Source organism: Cryptomeria japonica, chromosome 2, assembly GCF_030272615.1.
Source record: "Cryptomeria japonica chromosome 2, Sugi_1.0, whole genome shotgun sequence".
In the NCBI taxonomy this organism is placed as follows: domain Eukaryota; kingdom Viridiplantae; phylum Streptophyta; class Pinopsida; order Cupressales; family Cupressaceae; genus Cryptomeria; species Cryptomeria japonica.
In genome coordinates, this window is record NC_081406.1 from 494,458,047 (window position 1) to 494,481,885 (window position 23,839).

Here is a 23,839-nt window from a genome sequence, read left to right on the forward strand (position 1 = left end):
ATTGGTCAGTGAGTAAATATTGTGGGTCACAAATCCCATCGAGGTTTTTCCCTTACCGGGTTTCCTCGCCAAAATATCTTGTGTTATGGTGTGCATTAATGTTGTCTCTCTTATTTCTCTTTACTACATTATTACTTGTTTACCGGTATATTAATTTTGGTTATAAAGTTGCAAACAAGTTTAAATATTTTGTTAACCGGTTAGACACTGATTCACCCCCCCCTCTCAGTGTCTTTGGGACCAATCAAGTATCTAACAATTGGTATCAGAGCCTAGTCCTCTATTTACAGAAGCCTAACAACTTGAGGAAGATTCTGAAACTGATACCGATGGAAAGCTTGAGACAACAATTAGAAGGAGCTCTTGAAGATTTTGATGCAAAAAAGTTGAAGAATATCAAACTTGAAGATGAACTTAGAACTGCTCGAGAATTTATCAAAGCACTTCAAGATAACTTGGTTATAGCAAAGAATAAGAGAAAAGAACTACATGTGCAATTGCAAAATCAAAATGATGAAGAAAAAGAAACTAACACCAAAGAAACTGACACTTAAGGTATCATGTATTCTATCACCAGAAGAACTCATAAATGAAATTACCCAGGATGGAAACCTTAGCAGTATTAATAAATGTTACCATACTTTCAAAGATTCCGACAAGGAAGCAATTGAGGAAAGTATCATTCTACATCTAGACATTTACAAGAAAGTTTTGATTGAGATTGTTGATGGGTTGCCTAATGATCTTTATCTGAGACTTGAGGCAAAAAGAATGTCTATAATGGAACTAGACAAGAATTTGAAAATTGAAGCATTGTTGGCGGTTCACCCTGTCAACTCTCGACAGGAGATTGATGAGTTGATTGCAGAAGAAAACTGATCAGTTTTTGCTAGTGGGCACCGACAGGTTAGCTTAATGGCAGGCAGAGTTAAAGAAATAACTGATGAAACTGCTAACAAATGGGACATATTCTTTATAGAAAAGGAGAAGAAGGAAGAGAAGGATAGACATAAAATAGATAAATATTTCTCCAAAGTCTATCAGAAAAGTGATAAAGGTAAAAAAAAAGTTGGTGGTGTTTCGGGCATAACTATCAAGGACAATCTACCCCCACCAGCTGAAGACAGACCACTGGTAGTGACAGAAAAACAAGTAGAGGAACAAGTAGAGGAATAGGTAAAAGAACAAGCAGAGGCACAAGTTGAACATAAGGAAGAGGAAACAAAGAAAGTGAACACTGAGAACATTGATCTGGAGTCAAACATTTTGTTTACCATGAATGTAGACCTCAGGACATCAATGTAATCATAGATAAATCTTCTGAGAATATTGAAGACACCCAGCAGAAGGTAGAGAAACTGGCAGAGAAAGAACCTAAACATAGTATGGCTAATTTGACAGACTGACGATATCATTTTTGATAGTTCTAAAGTTTTGCAAGGACTTAATCTGATTATTGCAGATATCTTTCGGATGGTACATAACGAGTTACAGGGTTTTAGGTATAATTTTTGAATTTTTGATTCTTTTTTTTTACAACCTTTGTCATTGATGTCAAAGGGGGAGTGATAGAGAAAAAGAAAGGTATACTGAAGGAGATCATTTGCTCAAGGGGAGCACTTTCGTTTTGGCAATTTTGCTTTTTGGTTAGTCTCATGAGTGTTGCCATCAATGCCAAAGGGGGAGATTGTTGGCATTACATACTCAGATGAGAATGGTTGATGTTGTCATTGATGGCAACCAACTAGTAACATGGTTCTACAGGATTACCGACAACATACTTCGCATACTGGCACCGACAATTACACAAAGTTCATTCACATCGACATCCAGTTTACACCAGCAATGAATCATGCCGACACCTAGGCCGACTTATGATAAAGTTTTATTTATGCGAATTATATTGTAATGTAATTAATTATTTGAAGTCGACATGATGTATTGTAAGGACTCATATATGTATGAGGTCTTGTAGGTCATTTTGTTGTAAGATATGAGAGAAGATGATTATGTAATTAGGCAATGAGCAGAGCAAAGCAAGGTTTATAGTAGAGGTATTTGACATAGCTTAAACCGGTACTGAATCCAAAATTGCAGATGATATTTTGTGCAGTACATTGTCATTGGATTTAATCATCCAATTTTGTAGTCAGTGTGACTCCAGTTTTGTTGTTGAGTAGTGAGCTCTAGGCTGTTGACCTTCCTGCATGTGCAAGCCCCTATTGTATCAGTAATATTTATTCATATTGGCCAGTGAGTAGATATTGTGGGTCACAAATCCCATCGAGGTTTTTCCCTTACCGGGTTTCCTCACCAAAATATCTTGTGTTATGGCGTGCATTAATGTTGTCTCTCTTATTTCTCTTTATTGCATTATTACTTGTTTACCGATATACTAATTTTGGTTATACAGTTGCAAACAAGTTTAAATATTTTGTTAATCGGTTATACATTGATTCACCCCCCCCTCTCAGTGTCTTTGGGACCGATCAAGTATCTAACAAGATACATTATTTTGCCACCTCTCACTGATGGTTTTTGATGCGATAGAAAAAATCTCACAACAAGAAAATGAAATTGAGTTGTCCAAAACTGAGAGAGGCTTTTTTAGGCAGAGACAACATGACCCCATAGGTTCAAATGGATCATCCATAAGTTCCACTGTCTTTGAGTTATGTGATGTCAAATTTTGACCATTTTTTCACTTTGAGCGCTCAAGGGAAAACGTCGCTACGAGGTGGCTCAGAATGATTAGACATCTTGGGGAGAGAGACAAGGGAACACCTAATGTAAACTTGACCACCCAGATGTGCTCATGCTGATGGTTCGTTCCCACGATGAGCAGAATGAAAGATGCACTATTTTGCCACCTCTTACTGACGGTTTTTTATGCGACAGAAAAAATCTCACCACAAAAAAATGGAATCGATTTGTCTAAAACCAAGAGAGGATATTTTAGGCATAACAAAATGACTCCATAGGTTCAAACGGATCATCCATAAGTTCCACAGTCTCCGAGTTATGCGACGTCAATGTTTGACCATTTTTTCCACTTTGAGCGCTCAAGGGAAAATGTCGCTATGAGGTGGCTCAGAACGATAAGACATCTTGGGGAGAGAGAGAGAAAGGAACACCTAGTGTAAACTTGGTTACCTAGATGCGCTCGCACTGATGGTTCGTTCCCAAGACGAGCAGAACAAAAGATGCACTATTTTGCCACCTCTCACTAACGGTTTTTTATGCGACGAAAAAATTTTTACCACAAGAAAATGGAATTGAGTTGTCCGAAATCGAGAGATACTTTTTTAAGCAAAAAAAACACAACCCCATAGGTTCAAATGAATAATTCATAAGTTCCACGGTCTTCAAGTTACGCAACGTCAAAGTTTGACCATTTTTTCCACTTTGAGCGCTCAAGGGAAAATGTTGCTACGAGGTGGCTCCGAACAATCAGATGCCTTTGGGAGAGAGACAAGGGCACACCTAGCGTAAACCTGACCACTCGGATGCGCTCACACTGACGGATCATTCCTACGACGAGCATAATGAAAGATGCACTATTTTGCCACCTCTCACTGACGGTTTTTTACGGTTTTTGATGCGACAAAAAAAAATTCACAACAAGAAAATGGAATCGAGTTGTCTGAAACCGAGAGAGTATTTTTTAGGCATTGACAACACGACCCCATAGGTTCAAACAAATTGTCCATAAGTTCCACGGTCTCTGAGTTACGTGACGTCAAAGCTTGACTGTTTTTTCCACTTTGAGTGCTCAAGGGAAAACGTCGCTACGAGGTGGCTCTAAACGGTTAGATGTCTTGGGGAAAGAGACAAGGGCACACCTAGCATAAAATTGGCCACATGGACGCGCTCACGCTGATGGTTCGCTCCCACAACGAGTAGAATGAAAGATGCACTATTTTGCCACCTCTCACTGACAGTTTTTGATGCGACAGAAAAAATCTCACCACAAGAAAATGAAATCGAGTTGTCTAAAACCTTACCTAAGCCGACTCATCCTTAGATAAATTTCAAATCTGCTTTGTGTGCTCAAACCTTGTATTAATTGGTTCTTGAAATGATTAACTTCGCTCCATAAACATGAGTTTATGAAATAATAACTTCACTCTAATCTCTTCATGCACGAAGGACTCAAAGAAAATTCACTCAATCAAAATACACAATATTAGCATTACCGGTGTTGGTACTTGGGTATACACAATATGAGTAATAGATAGTCTAAAAGTATATGCCATACGAGTTACAAGTAATGGACAAACTGGATCACATTTAAAGACATATACACAATGAACAAGTTTGATCACATTTCAATAACAAATAACTAAGTTTCAAGAATATCAAATTTCATATATATCAATGAACAAATTGGATCGAATATCAAATTTCTATGTTGTGGCTCTACCACCCTATGGGCCCCAGGTCTATCTTGCGCAGAGCCTCTCCCTCTACCCTAAAATTGCCGGATGTCAAAGTAATTCAGCTTCTCACCGAGGATAAACTCACAATACAACTTTCTCAAAAAATATAGAGGCACCTCCCAATTATTACAAGGTGGCTGGTCAAAGACCATATACCACCTATCCCAAAAAGCTTCTTTCAACCTAGCATGAACACATCAATGTATAGGAAATTGAGTCGTATTTAGTTCTAGGTTGTTACTAGTAACAAGATTGGTGAAAAGAGCACATATGTCAGCTTTACCTATGACCTTTTTTTTCACTTGATCATATGACAACCCATCCACATAAAATGTTCGACATCTATCCCTCTATGAACCTCGTTTCGTAACCTCCCTAGATACCTCATTTGCACTATTAGCCATTTTTTCTAGTGTTTTGGCGATGGTTGAGTGGTGCTCAAGCCTAGATGACCTCAACCTATTCACCAATATAGAAATTTGGGCACTATTTTGTGTAAGGCGATTGATGAGATCGTCTTGTGTGGCATCTACATGATCTAATGGAGGACGTGGAGGGTTTCGGGGTGGCGGTGGTTGTTGAGGAGCAACATTTTGAGGATTTTGAGGGTTTTTTTGTTGCTCATGTGCAATGTTTACATGGTTTTCTTGTGTTGCTTGTGGAGGAGGAGGTCTTTGTTGTCTATTTCATTTTGGGGGATTGCTTGAAGAATCTGACATCAAATTAATAAAAACAAAACTTAAATCAATTAAAAAACCTTACTTCAATTAAAATGCAAACAAAAATAATCAAACCAATCAAATCTTACCTGTTCGAAGGGGTGCCATTGTTGAAAATTGCTTTCAATGTTGGGAAAATCCAAAATAATTGCAAATCCGTGTGGGTTCTATGGTTTTTTGACTTTCCCTTGCTGTTGTTCCACAAGTTTTGGCATTGAAAATGGCCAAAACCCGTGGCCTACACATTTTTTTTTTCTCAAAACCCAACTTTTAATTTTCTTATTGGTTTTTTATATTGTTTTTTGCTAGCACATTTTTGAATTTTGAGGAATCCGCACGGGTTATGAAAAAAATGTTTTTTTGTTTTTTGCATGTGGCCATTTTTCTGTTCACCATCTTGGTGCACTTAACCTCTATCACTATCTCCTTTCTCCATCTCCATTTCCATCTCTCTCTCTCTCTCTCTCTCTCTCTCTCTCTCTCTCTCCATTTATTTATCCCCACCCCTGCCCGACTGCAGCTATTCTAGCTCCAAAACAGACCTTTCGTACAACGTGTTAGTGACAGGTTAGTCACTCACAACCGTTAATTACAAAATCGACGGTGTAAAACGCGCGACTAACACGCGTGTTAGTCAATCTGTACTGTCTTTTTGGAGCCAGAATAGACGCGCCCCTCCCGCCACTCCCGCCCGTCTCTCTCTTCTTATTGCAAACATAATGTGTTCTTGTTGTTAATGGAGGTTTACTAGATCTTCCTAATTCAATGGTTATCTTAGTTCCATACCATTATTGCACAAAAAATATCAAATTTGCTAAATTGCCTACTAATTAACCTCGTGTACTGCACAATTATATGTAAACATAGATCAATTTATGTCAGGATTGATCTTCCAAACCTTTTCGGTGTACCCATTGCACACCAAGGTGCAATTGCTAGTATATTAATAATTACAAAATATGTTATTGCTACAGAATGTATCATTAGTTGTAAAAAGCAACACATCAGCTACAGAAGTATAAGGGTCTCTTTTGCACGCCTATTGGTCTCATTTTTTGGGGGCTGTTTTGGACACGTTGACAAAAAACATGATGTTGTGGCACCGTACATGATGATGTGGCCCTGAAACCTTAGTTATAAGCCTGTAAAAAAAATTAAGAGTGATTTGAAATTTTTATGTAGAATTTTGACAAGTGCCAAATTAAGATGCACAACTACTAAATCCTCTCCCCAACTTGACTTTCCTATTCTAATATTCTTCTTCCTCAAACTTTCCGCAAATTTTCCTCGAATCTTTCTACCTAATGCTGCCAAAGTCTGGTCATAATTTTTATTCTGCCTTGCCGTTCACGCGTAAGAAAGTCTGTACGTATCTTATTTCTAATGCTTGTACGTATCTTATTTCTAATGCTTGCTATACACGGCATTCGGCAATCAACTTTAGTCGTAATCACTTGTTCCAGTCAACGAATCGGTGGGATATTCTCCGCTTTAAATCTTACTTTTGAGATTTGTTGCGTACAATTTTGTCCTTTTACGCGTGCTTCCCACCTCCATCCTTGAATGTCGAAACCGCGTGGAAAGCATTGTGTGGTCGATGAGGGCTCTTAATCCCTCTCACATTATTTTTTCTTTGTTTTTCTTCATCCTTTCTACCCCACAGTTTGGGCTTCTAAGCTCGCCCTCAATCTGATCCAATGCCAATGGCAACCCCAAATGCTTTTGCAGAAATAATGCCGCCATCTGCATCGTCTTCAACTCCAACGAAAGCAGTGCGGTACGATGTGTTCATAAACCATCGTGGCCCTGACACCAAGCAAAACCTAGCCGCATCAATATACGGTGCCCTCAAACCCCTGGGAATTGAAGTTTTCTTAGATGAATTGGAGCTTCAACTTGGTGATTGCATACCATCCGAATTACAATATGCAATCAATACTTCTTTCCTTCACATTGCAATACTTTCACCCAGATATGCAGAATCCCCTTGGTGTTTGGAAGAGTTGCGGCTTATGCTCCGAACTGGCAAGACAATCATTCCAGTGTTCTACGGTGTTGATCCCGGTCATCTCCGTCGGATGAAAGGACCCATTGCTCAAGCATTTTCCAAGCTTGAAACTCAGGCCAGATATACTCCACGAAAGCTTGAGGATTGGAAAATGGCGTTGCAAGAGGTTTCAAAATTTAAAGGCCACATAGTCGAGGAGGAGTAAGTACAGAAAAAACTGTTTTCTTCTTATGACATGTTATGATATAGTATATTTCAGAATCTCTTTTATGTTTAACATCGATGGGAAAGATTTATTGTCATCGAAATCTGATTTGAAGTTTTTCTCTAGGTTTACTTCTTATTATTATTTCAATTATTTTTCATTTGTACGGTTCATAGTTATTTTTCCTACGCTACTTCAGACGAGTAAAGAAATAAAGTCTAATTAATTAGATCAATTAAATTATTTAATAAAATACTTTAGATAAAAGAATCAAGATTTCAGATTTAAATAAGTGAAATTAAATGGGGTGTCAAATTAATTGAATATAATAACTAGCAAATTGCACTTTGGTGTGTAATGGGTACACCGAAGAGGTGTGGAAGGTCAATTAGGAAAAAAATTGGTGCATTTTGCATACATTTGTTAGTGCATAACTTCAATTGGTAGGCCATTTAAAAATTGATGTTGTTCGTGCAAACAAGGTCTCAATTGTGAAATGATAGCGTAAAATGAACTATGAATTCAGTTATAGGGATCAAAACATGACTAGAAAAAACTCTAAGTTGGAAAGATAACTAGATCAATGCTATTAGATTTCCACAATCCATATAAAAATTGTAAGTAGTTTTTGGATTAGATTGTGTATGCAATTTATATCACCAACGTTTCGGATCACACTTTGTTATCCATTATCGGAATGCAAGAGAGTTCAAGGAATGAAAAATAATGAGCTGCAAACCAAGGTTCCAATATAAAGAATGGAGAGAGGAGAGAATAGGTACGGGGACCAATATAGATGAAAAGAACCAAAGAACCCAAAAGCACTCATAAAATGAATAAAAATAGAACCCACAATTGAAAACTAATTACAATAAGAACAAACACAAGCCTATATATATATATTTATTTATAAAAGGAGCAAGCTCTCAAAACACTTAAACTTAAATGCATTATAAATAAGAAAAAGAAAAGGGAAGAAAAACAAAAAATGAAAGTAAAAAACTAAAACTGAATAGTTAAGAAAAGAAAAGAAAAATGAATAAATATATTTATATATATATATATATATTCTTAGTGGCCTCCATTGTCCCCCATCTTGACCTCTCTCTCCATCTTGACCTCTCTCTTATAGAGAGGTCAAGATGGGGGACAATGGAGGTCACTAAGGGCATATAACAATGGTTGCCAAGGACTTCTCCACCCTTCATCCTGATATATATATATATTTGTGTGTGTGTGTGTGTGTGTGTGTGTGAGAGAGAGAGAGAGAGAGAGAGAGAGAGAGAGAGAGAGAGAGAGAGAGAGAGGACAATGGAGGCCACTAAGAACATACAACAATGGTTGCCAAGGAGGACTTAAGCTCCGCCCTTCATCTCGATTGAGGTTGGTGGGGTATTATTGATTTCAATTGCCTTAAGTTTCCTTTTTAAAAAGTTGTCCTCCTTAAACAAAATTAGAGTGTCCTCTAAATAGATGTGGTGCTTAGTGGCTAAAGAATGCTATGCTAAAGCAGATTTTATAATAAGCCCATGTTTAATGTCAACACCATGCTCTTTGATTCGTGTTAAAGGAGTAGCCCGTTTCACCAATATAAGAGGTGCCATAGGAGCAAACAACCTTATAGACTCCATATTCTAAAAAGACATCCCTAGAGTCTTTGAGTAGAGGTATGTAATTTTTTAATGTGGACAAGGGTTTGAAGGCACACCGCACACCTTTTTTGAGATCTTGTGGGAGATGCCTTCAACATAAGGGAGAGAAACAAATGGGAGAACCTCAGGTTGAGAGGGAAGAGTATTGGAAATGGAATGAAAGAAAGATTTATCTTAGGGGAAGGCTTTGAAGATTTACTTGTCTGAATACCCATTCCATTTGAAGACTTGCCGCAAATGGGAAAGCTCTTGGTTTAAGTATTCATCATTACAAATACGATATTCTCTCAAGGCCAAAGTTTTAAGGATCCCATCTTTTTGGCTAGGGTGGTGCTGAGAAGAGGCATGGAGATAAAGGTAAGTGTGGGTAGCATTGCGAAACACATGACGCTCAAGGGAGCCATCGAGTTTTCTAAGGATTAAAGACATCTAAGAAAGGTAAGTGGTTATCCAATAGGATCATGTTATGTTTGCAATAGGTGGAGAGGGAGATAGATCTATGAATAGCTAGAGAGGGTGGGAGAGGAAAGGAGAGATATAAAGAGAGGAGAGAGAAGCAAAGAGATATAAAAGGAGAGAGAGAGAGAGAGAGAGAGAGAGAGAGAGAGAGAGAGAGAGAGAGAGAGAGAGAGAGAGAGAGAGAGAGAGAGAGAGAGATTAAATGTATGATATAAATTAAAATTAAAATTCAAACTGTAGTTGTTCTACAATGAATTGAAATTTTGATAGGATAAATAATTATAGTTAAATTAATTCTAATAATTTTTATTTTTGATCGATAATCGCATTTGATTGGAGCTATGAACTAGTGGGGCCATAGTAGGGGGACCCCATCACCAAGTACATTATCTTGAAAGATGAGGTATTAACACCTCCATTGTTAATCACACCTTATCACTCCATGCACCTTATCTCTCCATTCAAACTCCTTATACCTCTTGCTCCTTATCTCTCCACATCATCACTCTTTATGCCTCCCCTTCTTATCACTCCACACCATCACTCCTTATGCCTCCCCTCCTTATCACTCCACATGCCTTCCATTTCATTCCTCCTTGGTTTCGTCGGCTATTTGCTCTACACCCTCCATGGTTTCGTTCGCTATTTGCTCTGCTACCTACGTCAGGATTGAGGCCTTAATTCTTGTCAACACTGGGGACCAAGTCAACTCCAAAGATAATCGGGCATAAGCAACCTCATCGACTGCTCCGCTGATCGAATGTTTGTTGACTGCACACCTTCCATCCGGAACACAAAGAAATCAACTAAGGGCGAGACTCGAACATGAGACCGCCCTCTCAACAAGGCTCATGACAATTGGCATGTTGCGGGGTCAACCCTAATTCTAATAATTTTTAATTATTATTTATAATTTCATAAAAAAGAAAATAATTAAAATTAAATTTCAAACTTAAATTTTAAATAAAAATAAAAATAGAATAAACTAAATGTAAGGTCAAAATATATGAAAATCCAAATAATAATTAATTTTTTTATAATAAATAATAAATATTTTAAATTGAAATATAATAAAATAAAAATAAAATTAATTTTTTTTAATTTATTAGAAATAAAATATTAATAAAACATGTACCTAAAAATATAATTAATAGATTACAAACATCATTAACATTAATTGAATTGCAATCCAAACCCTAACCTTAAAGTTTATTATAACTTGAATGATGCATTATATAGTTAGTTAGGGTATATTCTCACATTATTAAGATTATATCTTTATTGTATCATGTCTAACTTAACTATAATTTTGGTTTTTTCTTTTTCATTTGATTCTGCGTGCACCTTGGGCTATAATTAAACTACAATTAGATATCATAAGAGTTATGGTTAGGATTATTATAAGTTTGACATTAATAATAAATATTTTAAGTATAATTCTATTTCTATGTGGGCTTAAGTATTATTAGACCTATTTTTTTTAATCAGTAAAAGGCCGAAGTCAAAAGTTTATTATAAAAAATGAATGTTACACCTCCATTTTGTGTGGGCACTGGTAGGAAAGAATGGAGGGAAGAAAACATCCAGTCTAGCCCATATCCTTTAATGGATTAGAAAAGTCAATTTGATATTTTATCTAACCAATTTTATTCTACAAGAAACGTACATTCCCGATTACATACACTTTCGGGAAATATTGGAAATTTCTTAAGATTAGCCTTAATACATCCTATATACTGAAGATCAGACGTATTCCTCTTTAGATTTCCTTGCTAAGGTATACCATGCCATATTAATCATAGAGATCGAGATTATGCCTGCACATGAGCCCTGTTGCTCCTACTAGCTCGTTTAGAAGCAACCGTGTTCTTTAATTCTACAAAAAAGGACACCTTAAGACACCTTACAACCAAGACCATTGTTAGTATCACTATAAAGCTTTGCTTATCAATAAATTGTCAACAATTAAATTCAACCTTCCGTTCTTAGTTATTGAAATCATCCTCTCATAAAGGTTATTGTACCCTGATTCATCTCTTATTTTGGGACCACGTACACCACTATTTATTTTAGTATCAATATAAGAGATTACCAAGGCTAAAATAACCTAAAGGGCAGGTGGGGTAACCAGATATTATAGAGTACATAAATATTCATATACGAAACAAAAGTAAAAGCTAAATTCATCATGATTATATTGTCAGAACAAGTATCGATGTCATCTCATATATTTCCATCTGAGCCTGTATGTCGTCTAGCCATTACATTGATTGTATAGATCATGATATTAAATCTGGTGTAAATAAATATCTTAACAGAAAAAAGACAACCTGATCCTCCTTCACAACTTATATCTTGTATGAATGTAAGGCTGCCATAAGCTAGAAGGACAAAGCAATTCACAAACACGACATATTCATATCTGAATAAAGGTCAATTGCCAAGCTATTTTAGCTTTGAACCTAACATAGGAAACTGAATCTACAAAGCTTCAGTCAAAGTAAAGAGTAACACCAAAGGTCCACCATTGACCCGACCAGAGATCTTAGTGAAGCAGAGAAACGAAAAAATCACACAGTTCACAACCCTTCTGCTGTTTAGGAATCAGTTCCTTATAAATGTATGATTTTATATATATTATAAAATTTAAAACAAATTGAATATATATATATATATATATATATATATATATATATATATATATATATATATATATATATATATATATATATATATATATATATATATATAGACAAGAAAGACAAAACAATGATGTCCTCTCCACTGAATCATTCCATTCTTATCATCACCTAGGCCAGAACAAGATATACTACTATGTAACTAAATCTAATACATGTTAATTCAGCCTAATCAAGAAGTTATTTAATCCTCCTTTTTTGTTCACTTAAAAATCATGCAAGAGCATCGGGAGATAGCTATAAACAAGTCTCACAAATTCATTCGATTTAGTAATAACCATGTATTTATAGATCAGAGCATAATGTATATCCTTGATAGTCTTAAGAGTATATATAGTTTAGCCCTGTATTATACAAGGGTCTATTTAAATTATATTGAAAGAGTCTATTATTGCAGAAAGTGATTAAGTTCCTCAAAAGATAATCTTATAGTATCAAGCCACTTCCTATTAATATGTAGAAAAGAAACTACCACATCCCTATCAAAGAACCTCAACTAATTGTCTTCCATGTTCGACAGGTGCACAACATCCTTTGCAGTCGAATGAGGGGTCCTCTTCCCATTTCGACTTGCTTCTGCACGGCTACAAGAGACCCCCATATCGTTTTTGTTCATGTCTTTCAACCACGCGACTTTGATAATCATCGGTGGAAGCACTTGAATTTTATCTAAAGGGATATCATATGTGGGTGCAGGGGTTTCATACCCTTCTTCCTTAAGATAGTCGATCCACCAATTAGGGTAAGGGGTCTCCTTAATGTGAAGCCATTTTAGCAAGAAATCCACATTTCTGCGGATTGTGGGCATTCGTTCATTGAACTTGGCTTCATCCTGCACCATTAAAACTGGCCTCTTGGTGATATAGTCTTCCTTATTGCCATAATCCTCTGGAAAGGGGATCAAAAGCCGTTCATCTATGCTACCAATAAAAATCTCAAAGAGACCTAAAAATTCTTCCTTAAAAAGCATTAATCCAAGGAGAATTACCTCACTTTTATGAGTTCTTGCTCGCAATAAGATGACTGAGAATTCCGCAGGGATGTCGCAATTTAGCTTGTAGCGAAATTCTCTATTGAAGTGCTTTTCCCCCATGATTACTTGAATTGCCTTGAGGGTGAAGTCATCAACATCCTTGAGGACCCTATACCATCTTTTCGCCTTAATTTCACCACGGAATGCCATGAGCCTGTTATGGCTAGTAGATACAAGTTTGATATTCGACTCCATTGCTAGAGTTCTCAACATGAAATCTAAAGCCTACCTTGGAAAACTAAATCCTACATACCAATGTATATAGAGAAAAAGTCTGAGTAGTAATCGCGGAGAACCATCAATTCACATGATTGCTCATGAGGTGGCTCCTTCATAATTATACCTACACCAATTTCATTTGAAGTGTTCATTCATTATTATCCCTCTGTCCTTCGAAGTAATTATTACCAATTTGTCCTGCGAACAGAGGTTTCCAAGGCTAGCATTAAGGCTTTGTTTAGATAAATATATGTACTTAAAAGTGCATGTGTGTGTGTGTGTGTGTGTGTATAATCTATATATATATATATATATATATATATATATATATATATATGTATATATATCTATATATATGAATATATATATGTACATATGTATATATGTATGTACATATGTATATATATATATGTACATATGTATATATATATGTATATATGTACATATGTGTATATGTACATATGTGTATATCTATATATGTATATATCTATATATGTACATATCTATATATGTATATATATATGTAGATATAGATATATATATATACATATATAGATATATATATATATACATACATATATATATATATATATATATATATGTACATACATATATATATACATATATATATATATGTATGTATGTATACATACATACATACATACATACATACATACATACATACATACATACATACATATATATATATATATATATATATATATATATATTGTTGGCATTGTGTTGTCATTGATGTCAACTGGTATGGGATAACCACCGATAGATGAGATGTATGTGCAACACTGCTATGAAGGAGTACAGGATGTGATATCTTGGATATCACCTTGTGTTGCAAAACACTGGTAAATTAAGGAAGATGATCACATGAGTCACCTGTACACAAGTTAGAGCCTTACTTGTGTGATGAGATAGAGAGGTAAAGGGATGTACTTGAAGGTTCACATCGGATCTACCGGTGAATTGAGGGAATGCCTTAAGTACATGAGAACAAGGTTATGCACTGGACCGATAGAGAAGGCATGTTGAGATGCCAGTATAGAAGGAGTGTGATGTGTTTGTCACTTTGACAAATCGGTTGAGATATGATCAGAGCTGATCAAGGAAAAGGCATAACTGGGCAGATACAGATAGAGGAAGAATGGTCTGACTGAAGGAGTCTAGTGAAGGTTGATGACTTGTGTCGTCAAGAAGGTTTACTGGTATGTGAGTCCACCGGTAATATGAGCAAGGTGCAGATGCAGATGACTCCCCACTTGGTGGGAATGAGCACATTTTGGATGGACATGTCTGAAGACTAGTCAAGGTGTTCCACCAACAGTTCAGCAAGTACAGACATGATGAGGTAACCGGTACAGTGTATGATACCAGCAGGGTTAGTAAACCGACAAGAAAGAGGAACCGATAGAGTGCTTTGGTCGATGATCCTATCTGGACTGACTTAAAGAGCCAAGTTTATAGTTGGTTGATGTGGATGCCACTAGGTGTCAAGGTGGCAAGCTTGTAGAGGTTGGTGAAGTGTCGTGTGGAGTTAGGTATCTCGACAGGCATGCACTGAATATGGATCTCGTGATTTGTGGACCGGATCAGAAGTGTATGGCTTGAGGAAGAATGAACAACAAAGAAGAATCAGGGAGTAGTTGGTGCCTTGATCAAAGCAAGAAGATTAGATTGTAAGACGACCTCAAGAAGGAAACAACAGATGCATTAATGGTGGTTTGATAGATGCAGGTCGAGGTAGAGGATCGCGTTTCCTATATTTAGAAAACATGTATTAGAAGGCGCATCAATGGCGGAGATGAATAGATAAATGTCAGGGGGATCAGATCGAGCAAGATATTATTGGATTTGGTTTACCTCGAGGATGGTGAGGAAACCCTAACCACCTGGATTTTGAATTAGGCTTTGGCGGGAAAACTTGGCTATAAGAATGAAGGGCATAAGAGATTGGGTGTGGCTGCTATAGTGAAGAACATGGTGCTACTGCGAAGTGTGATACTTCTACATGTAAGAACAAATCAGCTAAGTGCTTAACAAGCATCTCAGAAGTGAGTGAGAGTGAGGGAGAACTTGGTTGAAGCGTTCAACCAGTAGGAGAGAAGAATCGATAGTGATCATACTAGCAAAGCAGAAGTGAAAGAGAGATGCAGAGAAGACAGACAGTGGACTGGTAAAGTTGAGCACTGGTAAAGTGCAGAGCTATGAGGAGGAGATCCAACAGAGAAAGAGAAGTGGAAGAGGAGTACCGGTAGAGCTTACCGACAGTGAAGCAACAGTTGAGAGCAACAAAAGAAGTGTCCCGGTGTAGTAGAGAAGGTATCTCATCGGTAGAGTAAGGTATATGAAATGATTGCAAGATTCACTTGTAACAAGACAACTACTCTTGTAATTGAAGTTTTCATTGTGATTACTGAGTTGTAGCTCGGTGTAGGGGTTGTAGCTCCTTTGGGTTGTGGCCCATAAACAAGGCAGGGGTTGTAGCTCCTTGGGTTGGTGCCCTAAATCAGGGATTGTAGTTCTTTTGGCTTGAAGCCCATAAACAAGGCAGGGGTTGTAGCTCCTTGGGTTGGTGCCCTAAACATTGTAACAAATGTTTGATTGTGAGGCTGGATTGGAGCAATAGACTCCAACAGCATTGCTCACCGAGGTTTTTCCCATCTTGGGTTTTCCTCGTATATGCTAGTGTTATGTGATTACCCTTGTGTGATTGCATTTGTGTTGGTCTCCCTACTAACCGGTAAGTATGGATTGAGTTAGATCGCTCAATCAGTATGCTCATATAGGATTGCTAAAGGGAAAAGATTTGAGAACCACTGATTCACCCCCTCCCCCTCTCAGTGGTGCATTGTGCCTTACAATTGGTATCAGAGCATAGGTTCCCAATTAGAAGAGCTTTCTCCAGCTTGGGTAGATTCAGGCTTAAGGACACAATGGTTTGTTTAGTGTCAATCCCTGCTCCAGTTTTTGATGGATCAAACTATGTAATCTGGAGGTGCATAATGGAAGTCTTCCTTTCCTCTCTAGGGTTTAATGTATGGATGTTGGTTGTTAATGGTCTCCCTAGGAATGACTGTCCTCCCACCGATGCTGAAGAAGAAAGAAGATATATATGCAATGAAGAAGCCATGAAGGCTATATTCAGTGGGCTCACCGGCGATGTTCTATCACAAGTGGATAAGTGCAGATCAACAAATAATCTATGGGGTAGACTGAAGAAGCTTTATGGAGATGAACCTTGCACCACCGAATCAACTTGTGAGAGTGAGAAAAACTTTGCAGCAGATACATATGCAGATGACAGAGGCAGTTCAGATTGCTGCAGCTGCAATGATGATGAGGAGACTCATCTTTTCATGGCCTATGAGATAGACATTGAGAATCACACATCAAAAGGGGATATTGGAGATAGATCCCATTGGCATGATGTGTTTGACAGCGACATTGAAAAGGAAGAAGAAGAAGGAGAAAAGGCAAATGGATCTAGCCAGCAAGATCTAATTGGAAATGATGATGATGATGAAGAAGATGCAGAAGTAGATATTGAATGTGAATTGGTAAATGCTCTAGAAGAGCTTCAAAATGTTAGAAATGATTTTAAAATCTACAAAAGATCAGTTCATGAGGATAGCAACCAGTTAAGAACCTGCCTTGATGTGTCAAACCAAAAGGTTGGTTTATTGACCACTCAACTAGAAGAAACAAAAAGACCGACTGATGATTTGAAATCAGTCTTGGACTCCAAGGAAAGTGAAATGGAGAATTTGTGAAATGAATACAAGTTGTTTAAGAATGCTGCAGTTGTTGAACAAAACCGACTAATCAGATGCCTTGAAGAATTTGAGAAATGTATCTCAAAGTTGAAGACTCAACAAAAGGACACCAAGGGATGCAGGTGCAAAGATCTAAAGGCTAAGCTAGAAGAAAAGGATAAAGAGCACCAACAGACACTAGTGGAAATGGAGTTCCTCAGCAAAGAACTTGAGAAATGTCAAGATGAGCTCAAGTTGAGGATGAATAATGGTGCTGCATGGAGAAACAATGCATATCTGAAAGGAAAAGGAAAGATGAGAGAAGACAGTGTTATCGATAGCATAAATAGGAGAAGATCTCCTACTGGTAGAAGACAAGGAAATGTTGCTGCCACCAAGTCAAGACAAGCATGGCAGGAGAAGAGATCAAATGGAAGATCTGTAGAGAATGGACAACCTTGGACCCATTCTCGGAGAAGCAGAAATAGAGAGGCCAAACTGGTAAAATCACCTCATGTTTAGCAGAACGAATTTGTAAGTAATAAGCCACTTTTCTCTGGTTATTGCTTTGTATGTAAAGGTTTTGGTCATAGGGCAGATGAATGTAAAATGAGACCTAGGAATAGACATGGTATTCCTCCTAGGAATAACATGTTAGTTTGCAAGAGAAGAAATGCATATGGGCATAAGATATTAGAATGTAGAAACATGCATATGTCCACTCTCGGTTATGCTAACAAGAATCCAGTTGCTGCTCCTAGAAATGCAAATGTTGTATGCTATGATTGCAATGGATCTGGCCATAGAAATTATGAATGCAGGAAGAAGAACTCACCTTCCTATGGCAATTGGTGGAACCGTCCGAATCAACTCAGAGGTAGTTATAGGACATATGAGCAGCAAAGACCTGCATGGAACAAGATGAAAAGTGTTCCTGCACATGCTAGGAATTCAAGGAAACCGGTAACTAGCGAAAATGGCATGGTCAGAAAAGGAAGAGCTAGCCGGTATGCTAGAAGGTTCCCCAATCATGAGGTTGGGATGGATGATGTGTGCTACTTTAGCACTATTTCTGGTTGTGATGTAGAGTCCGGAAAGGAAGACAACCATCAGCAAAGGATGGTAAGACCTGCTTCCAAGACTAAAGATGGGAAGAAGAATGAGACCAGGCAGGTATGGAGGAAGAATACCATGGGCCGACACTGTGCACTCAATGCACAAGTGATATCTGCTAAAGCTTAAAGGAGATGCATAGCCTCAGGGGGAGTAGCACATTGAATTTATCATTCACCCCCTCAGTGAAGAAGGCAACATGGAAGAACATGTTGTTGCCGATATGAAGGAAGAAAATGAGAAGATAAGTATGTGTAGAGACTTCCTTGACTACACACCTACATATGGAAGATTGTATCAATACTGCTGTGTCTATGCCTGACAAGATAACAATTGGAATCAAATATAGTGTGACACAAAATGTCAGGAGTCACAGGAAGGTGCTCTGGTGGTGATAGTGGACCAGTACAGAGAACCGGTATGTACAGGATGTTATCGAAATGAATGCTAACGGGTACTTGCAGGTTATGTAAGACAATGAGGTTGGAGATCATTGCAATAGCCCCTGTAGCATGGAGTGAAGTTATGTCTCAGGTGGTGTTGATGAAGACCTGAACAATATGAGTTGGCTCGGTTGTTGATCATGCAGGCTTGCATATCTTTGGGATAACCGGTTTATTTTATGGCATGATGATTTCATTGTATAGCATTGTGGAAATTCAAGATCATGTCATAGGCTATGGTGGTTACAATAGAGTTGAAGGATCATTAGATGATCACATATGCACAACTAAACCGGTATACGAAGAAGATTGAAGCCCCGGTACTGTACCTGACCAGAGATAAGCACCTGAGATGTATGACTCAGGGGGAGTTCAAGTGCTCATGATGAAGAGCTGGCTTGCTTGAACTTGCAAGGATACTGACTGCCCAAGCTGCAGGAGATGGAAATTGCAGAGGTGTTGCAGGTTGACCGACATGCGTTTAGTATTCACTGACACATGAACAGTTGGTATTCGTGAGTGAGTGAGGGATAACTTGGTTGAAGCGTTCAACAGTAGGAGAGAAGAATCAGTAGTGATCATACTGGCAAAGCAGAAGTGAAAGAGAGCTGCAGAGAAGACAGACAGTGGATCGGTAAAGTTGAGCACTGGTAAAGTGCAGAGCCGTGAGGAGGAGATCCAACAGCGAAATAGAAGTGGAAGAGGAGTACTGGTAGAGCTTATTGGCAGTGAAGCAGCAGTTGAGAGCAGCAAAAGAAGTGTCCCGATGTAGCAGAGAAGGTATCTCGTTGACAGAGTAAGGTATATGAAATGGTTGCAAGATTCACTTGTAACAAGACAACTACTCTTGTAATTGAAGTTTTCATTGTGATCACTGAGTTATAGATCGGTGCAGGGGTTGTAGCTCCTTTGGGTTGTGGCCCATAAACAAGGTAGGGGTTGTAGCTCCTTGGGTTGGTGCCCTAAATCAGGGATTGTAGTTCCTTTGGGTTGAAGCCCATAAACAAGGTAGGGGTTGTAGCTCCTTGGGTTGGTGCCCTAAACATTGTAACAGAGGTTTGATTATGAGGCTGGATTGGAGCAGTAGACTCTAGCAACATTGCTCACCAAGGTTTTTCCCATCTTGGGTTTTCCTCGTATATGCTAGTGATATGTGATTTCCCTTGTGTGATTGCATTTGTGTTGGTCTCCCTACTAACCAGTAAGTCTGCATTGAGTTAGATCTCTCAATCGGTATGCTCATATAGGATTGCTAAAGGGAAAAGATTTGAGAACCATTGATTCACCCCCTCCCCCTCTCAGTGGTGCATTGTGTCTAACACACACACACACACACACACACACATATATATACATACATATGTATGTATATACATATATGTATTATATATATGTATGTATGTATATATGCATATATATGTATTATATATATGTATATATCTACATACATACATATATATAATACATATATGTATTATACATATGTATGTATATACATACATACATACATATAATACATATATGTATTATACATATGTATGTATGTATATATGCATATATATGTATTATATATATGTATATATATACATACATACATATATATAATACATATATGTATATATATACACATGTATGTATATATATATATACATATATATAAATGTATATACATATGTGTATATATATACATATATACATATAGACATATATACATATATACATATATGTATATATATACATATGTATATATATGTATATATATATATGTATATGTATATATATGTATATGTATATATGTCTATATGTATATATATATACATATACATATATGTATACATATACATATATGTATATATGTACATATATGTATATATGTATATGTATACATATATACATATATATATATATATGTATATATATATACATATATATATATATGTATATATATATATGTATATACATATGTATATACATATATACACATATATATACATATATATATATACATATATATATATGTATGTATGTATGTATGTGTATATATATATATATATGTATGTATGTATGTATGTGTATATATATATATATATATATGAGTATTAATACTGAACCAAGACTAATTCAATCAATAAAAAAATATGAAGATGACCCTACACAGATGTCTTATGTCTAGTTTATCCCTATCTATATGGAGAATTGAGACTATGAACATAGCAATGATCTTAGAGTTGGATTTGGGATGGTCATCTAATACAGAGAATTTCTTCTCTACAATCTTAAGTCCAACCCTCACCATCAGACCCTGACTTGCCGACATAAATTAACTCAGCCAGAACTTAGTGATTTCCTCCTAGGAAAACATTTCCTACTTGCCAACCTTCATCCTAAAGGGGGTAGCATGGCTCCCAGAAAGAACCACAGAGAGGTACGAAGATCTTAAGTAACAGAGAGCAACTAACTTAGGAAATCTAATCCTGAAAACAAACTCTTACGACTATTAGAAGGGACCTTTCCTAACTTAGAAATCTCCCATCAGCCCTTGCATTGGCTTGTTCATCCATCCCGGAGTTTCCTTCTTTGTAGGTGATTAAAGGTGGCTTTCTTGAAAGCCTTTAGAAGGCTTAGAGCTCTTGATAAAATCGCATTTAGCTTCCAATTAGGAAGAAAACCCTTTCTTAAGCCATTGATAATAATAGCAGAATCCCCTTCTATGGCAAGCTTGCTAATACCCATGCTTTGACATAAGAGGAGGCCTTCAACTAAATCTAAAAGTTTTGCTTTATTGTTGGATTCAATACCTATAGGCTTGGCTAGCTTAGCTAATTCCCTTACAACATCGTCATGCAAACAACATCCTATCCCTGTTGGACTAGGATTCCCTTGAGAGGCTCCATCGAAGTTAAGCTTAGCCCAACCCTTCTTTGGGACCATCCATTTACAAGCCTCTCTTAACTCCTTTTTTTTAGAGTTGCTCACTCCTAAAAAGGGGGTAATTTTCAGACCCGACCATCCGCCTCTCATTTTCTCATCCCAATATGTCATCTGTAAAAGTTTACTAGGAAAGTTAGATGTCCCGTTGTTAAGAGTTTCTACTATAGAAGCCTCAATTTCGTTAACCAGTTGAAGCTAGTCTATTTTCTTATCCTTAATGAGTCTCCTATTGCGTTCCTTCCAAAGCTCCCAAATTACCATAGAAGGGGCCAATTTCCATAGACCTTCGAAAAGGGAACGTTGATGAAGAATGGGCCATGCTTGAAACATACCAAGAATGGAAGTGGGGAAAGCAGAGCTCCATCCTAATTTGTTACATAACCACAACCAACATTGAGAGGCATAATTACAATTGAGGAGGATATGATCCTTACCTTCTTTTGCCTTCTCACACAAAGGGCATTTGTTAGGACCCTCAAAGCCCATCTTCCCGAATCTATCCGCAGTAAGAATCTTATTTTGGAGGGCAAACCAAGAGAACAAACCTGGCTTTGGCAGACACATCTTGTCCCAACACAAAACTAAGGGGACAAAAGTGAGGGAGGAGAGTTGTTGACTAAGAAGAAGATTATAACCATCTTTAGGGGTGTATTCTCCCGATTTCGATCCATCCCATACAAGAGTATCTGAGCCCCCGAGTTGAAGGAGACCTTTTTGTCCTTTAGGTAGTCTTGAAGCTTAAGTTTCTCCATCTTTGGGATATCCAAATGATCCAAGGGTTTCCACTCCCAACCCTTAGCTAGATCCCTATCAATTGGCATTATGTAATCCCTAACAGACCTACCAAGTGGATTCAAGCATTGGTTTAGTAGTTTCTAGATTAGCAATCTTATGCATTGCCTTGAAGCCTCCCCAAGAATCTGTCCAGAAAAGGGCTTCCTCACCGTTACCCAGGTTCCAAGTTAACTTAGATTATTTTTCTACAATCGAGCATGAAATTCCAAATGCGAGATCCTTTAGGAGAAGAAATTTCCCTAAAGATGCTAGAATGGCCCCAACCATTGAGATATTTGTGGAATAAAATCTGAGCCCACTTGAGGTGGGGAAATCTAAACATTCTCCAGACTAATTTTCTCCTAGCGCTCTACTCTGATCCTTAATGTTCTTATTCCCTATGCCACCTTGCGGCCTTGGCCTGCAGATCTTATCCCAAGCCACGAGGGAGATCTTCTTATCCCTAGTACCCTGCTAGAAGAAAGACCTAAGATGTTTACTCAACTCTTCCTTGTTGGACTGTGAGAGGTTAATACATGATAACTGATATATTGGAATTGATGCCAAAACTGATTTAACCAGTCGCTCTGCCTGCAGAGGATAGCCACTTTCCTTTCCAGGCTGCAACTTTCTTAATTCTATCTATCACTGAATCCTACAACTTTGATGATCCATTACCCTTATCCAAGGGCAAACCTAGATATTTGCAGGGGATGCAGATATTTACTTGTAAGCACTCCTTGGTGTTGAAGAAGAAGACCTTAGATTTAGTCGGATTAATTTCTTGTCTTGAAGCACTAGAGTAAGAATCTAGGATCTGCTTATAAGCTTTAGCCTCCCTTATATTACTAAGCCCATATAGCATGGTGTCATCCACAAATTGTTGGTGCGTAGTTGGATCTAAGTTGCTAGTAATCCTAATTCTTGAGATATGGTTACTTTCCCTAGCTCTAGAAATAACTTTGCCTAGTGATTCCGATATGATGATGAAAAGGAATGGGGATATAGGATCTCCTTGTCTTAGACCCTTGGATGAGCAGAAAAATCCCTTCGAGGTACCATTGACTAGCACCGAGAATTTAGGCATCGAAATACATTCAAATATCAAATTATTCCACGAAGAGGAGAACCCAAAGGCTTCTAGGCATTTACACAGGAATCTCTAGTCCACCTTGTCATAGGCCTTTCTAATGTCTAATTTTAAAAGCATGCTAGGGGTACCATTCTTTTGGACAAAATGTATGGCCTCTTGAGCTATTATGACTCCATCCTAAATAGACCTGCTAGGAACAAATCCCGTTTGTTTCTTGATAATCAAAAGAGGAAGGAGTTTCTGAAGCCTATTAGCTAACGTCTTGGTAAAAAGCTTATAGATGGT

The 23,839-nt window shown here is 37.5% G+C and overlaps 1 protein-coding gene across 1 annotated transcript in view; it reads left to right on the top strand.

Moving 5' to 3' along the window:
- The first annotated feature begins 6,757 nt into the window (after positions 1 to 6,757).
- The window catches only part of LOC131030610 (disease resistance protein RPV1), a 30,842-nt gene continuing 13,760 nt past the window's right edge, over positions 6,758 to 23,839 (top strand). The window contains exon 1 of the mRNA XM_057961492.2: positions 6,758 to 7,367. Coding sequence (XP_057817475.2) covers positions 6,856 to 7,367 — 512 coding nt within the window. The 5' untranslated portion in view covers positions 6,758 to 6,855. The remainder of the gene's footprint in view (positions 7,368 to 23,839) is intronic.